The sequence below is a fragment of the Atta colombica genome, unplaced genomic scaffold, assembly GCF_001594045.1.
Source record: "Atta colombica isolate Treedump-2 unplaced genomic scaffold, Acol1.0 scaffold53, whole genome shotgun sequence".
Lineage (NCBI taxonomy): Eukaryota > Metazoa > Arthropoda > Insecta > Hymenoptera > Formicidae > Atta > Atta colombica.
Genome location: NW_017259543.1, coordinates 595897 through 597433, shown reverse-complemented (window position 1 = coordinate 597433; position 1537 = coordinate 595897). Strand labels below are relative to the sequence as shown.

At 34.3% G+C, this 1537-nt stretch overlaps 1 protein-coding gene across 2 annotated transcripts in view; it reads right to left on the bottom strand.

Annotated features, from left to right (window-relative positions):
* LOC108691848 (ral guanine nucleotide dissociation stimulator-like 1) overlaps positions 1-1537 on the bottom strand; it is a 44468-nt gene that overhangs the window by 1900 nt on the left and 41031 nt on the right. For both annotated transcript variants that reach the window (XM_018199779.1, XM_018199778.1), the window contains exon 4: positions 559-1181. In XM_018199779.1, the coding sequence (XP_018055268.1) occupies positions 559-1181 (623 nt within the window). The remainder of the gene's footprint in view (positions 1-558; positions 1182-1537) is intronic.

The window sequence follows — 1537 nt, the reverse complement described above, 5'->3', positions numbered from 1 at the left end:
TTTATAATTATAAATTATTAAAAAATTATGAAATTTATTTATGTACATATATACTTAATTTTATAATTAAAGTTCTAGTCTCGTTAAATCATTAAAGCAATTTTCTAATTTAGAGATTAGTGATTACTGTGGCAAACTTTTACAACTTAAAAGTTTTTAAAATCAAATATCAAATATATTAATATTTTATCATACAATCAAAAAAAGTACGGACAAACTTTTTTCTTTATAAAAGAAATTGTTGTGTGTCATGATTTTTTTTATCTTATTGTTCTGTTCGCGTCTATTTGATTTAAATTGTAGTATTAGTTTTCACTAATATTTAAGATCTTTTCTGTGATATATGATGTCTTTGTTTTTAAATATAAGATCCTTTTTCTGTGAAATCTTTTTTATTATTTAGAGCTTTTTGATTATATTGGCTGTAACAATATGATTGTAAATTTGAACAGAACAACAGGGTTAAAACCTCTATATGATCTTCTTAAAAAGCTGAGAAAAAATTTCGCGAGAGCTTACAAAAGAGAACAACATTACACAACGTGTTATTGCACTTACGCCTGCGTGAGTATTCTGTTTTTGAAAGAGCTTCTGCAGATGCCTATCGCTTCTGCCGGCAGTGTCAGCGAACTTGGCAGTGCCCTCTTTGATGAGCAATTCCCTCTGTGTCCAGGCGTTGTTCTCCTCTGAGAATATCCTCTCGAGCTCGCGGAAGAGTTCATGCTTCTCCCGAGGCATGCACTGCCAACACTTCTCCAGTCGATACACCGGATTGCTTTGGAGGCCGGAGACGATTGCCTTTAAGCTACTAAAATTCTTGAGTATCCGCAATTCCTGCGCGACGTCGATCCACGTCTCGAGGATCCTGGCGCGCTCCTGAGATTTGAGCGTCGTGTCCGTCAGAATGGTCGAGATCACACGTAACGAGACGGCATTGAATTGGTTCACGGTTGCCACCACCGTGGCGGCTTCGTGACTCCTGGAACGATCCTTCCTGGACCATACGGCACCAAGACACTGATGGGCAACTAGCTTCTTAAACACTTCGGCATCCATCCGGGTTAGCTGCTCGGCGAAGTGACGATGGGGCACCTCGGGGAAGATGTAGTTCCCCCAGTGATCCGCCATCGGATCCGGGGAACCGCGCATGGGTAGTCGGCCATTGTCGTATACTATACAGTCTAAAAGAAAAAGAAAATCGAATTGAAATCAATCTGATTCGTTCTCAAATTAATGAAAATCAATCTAGCATTATGTGGCGAAATATTATTTTTTTTCATAATTGATTCTTTTTTAAAAGTTATTTTTATTTTATATGATTTTTTAAATATAAATTGTTGCAAATTTAAAAGAATAATTTAAATTAATTAAATCAATTTGTGTGACTTTGAAATTTCAATGAGATTAAAAATTTGTATTAAATTTTAATATTTAATTCTGATATAAATAAATTTCTTTAGAAATTCTTTTAAAAATATCTAAAAACTGAACTTAAATTAATCTAATCGAAAATTGATGAAAGTTAATATGGAATTAA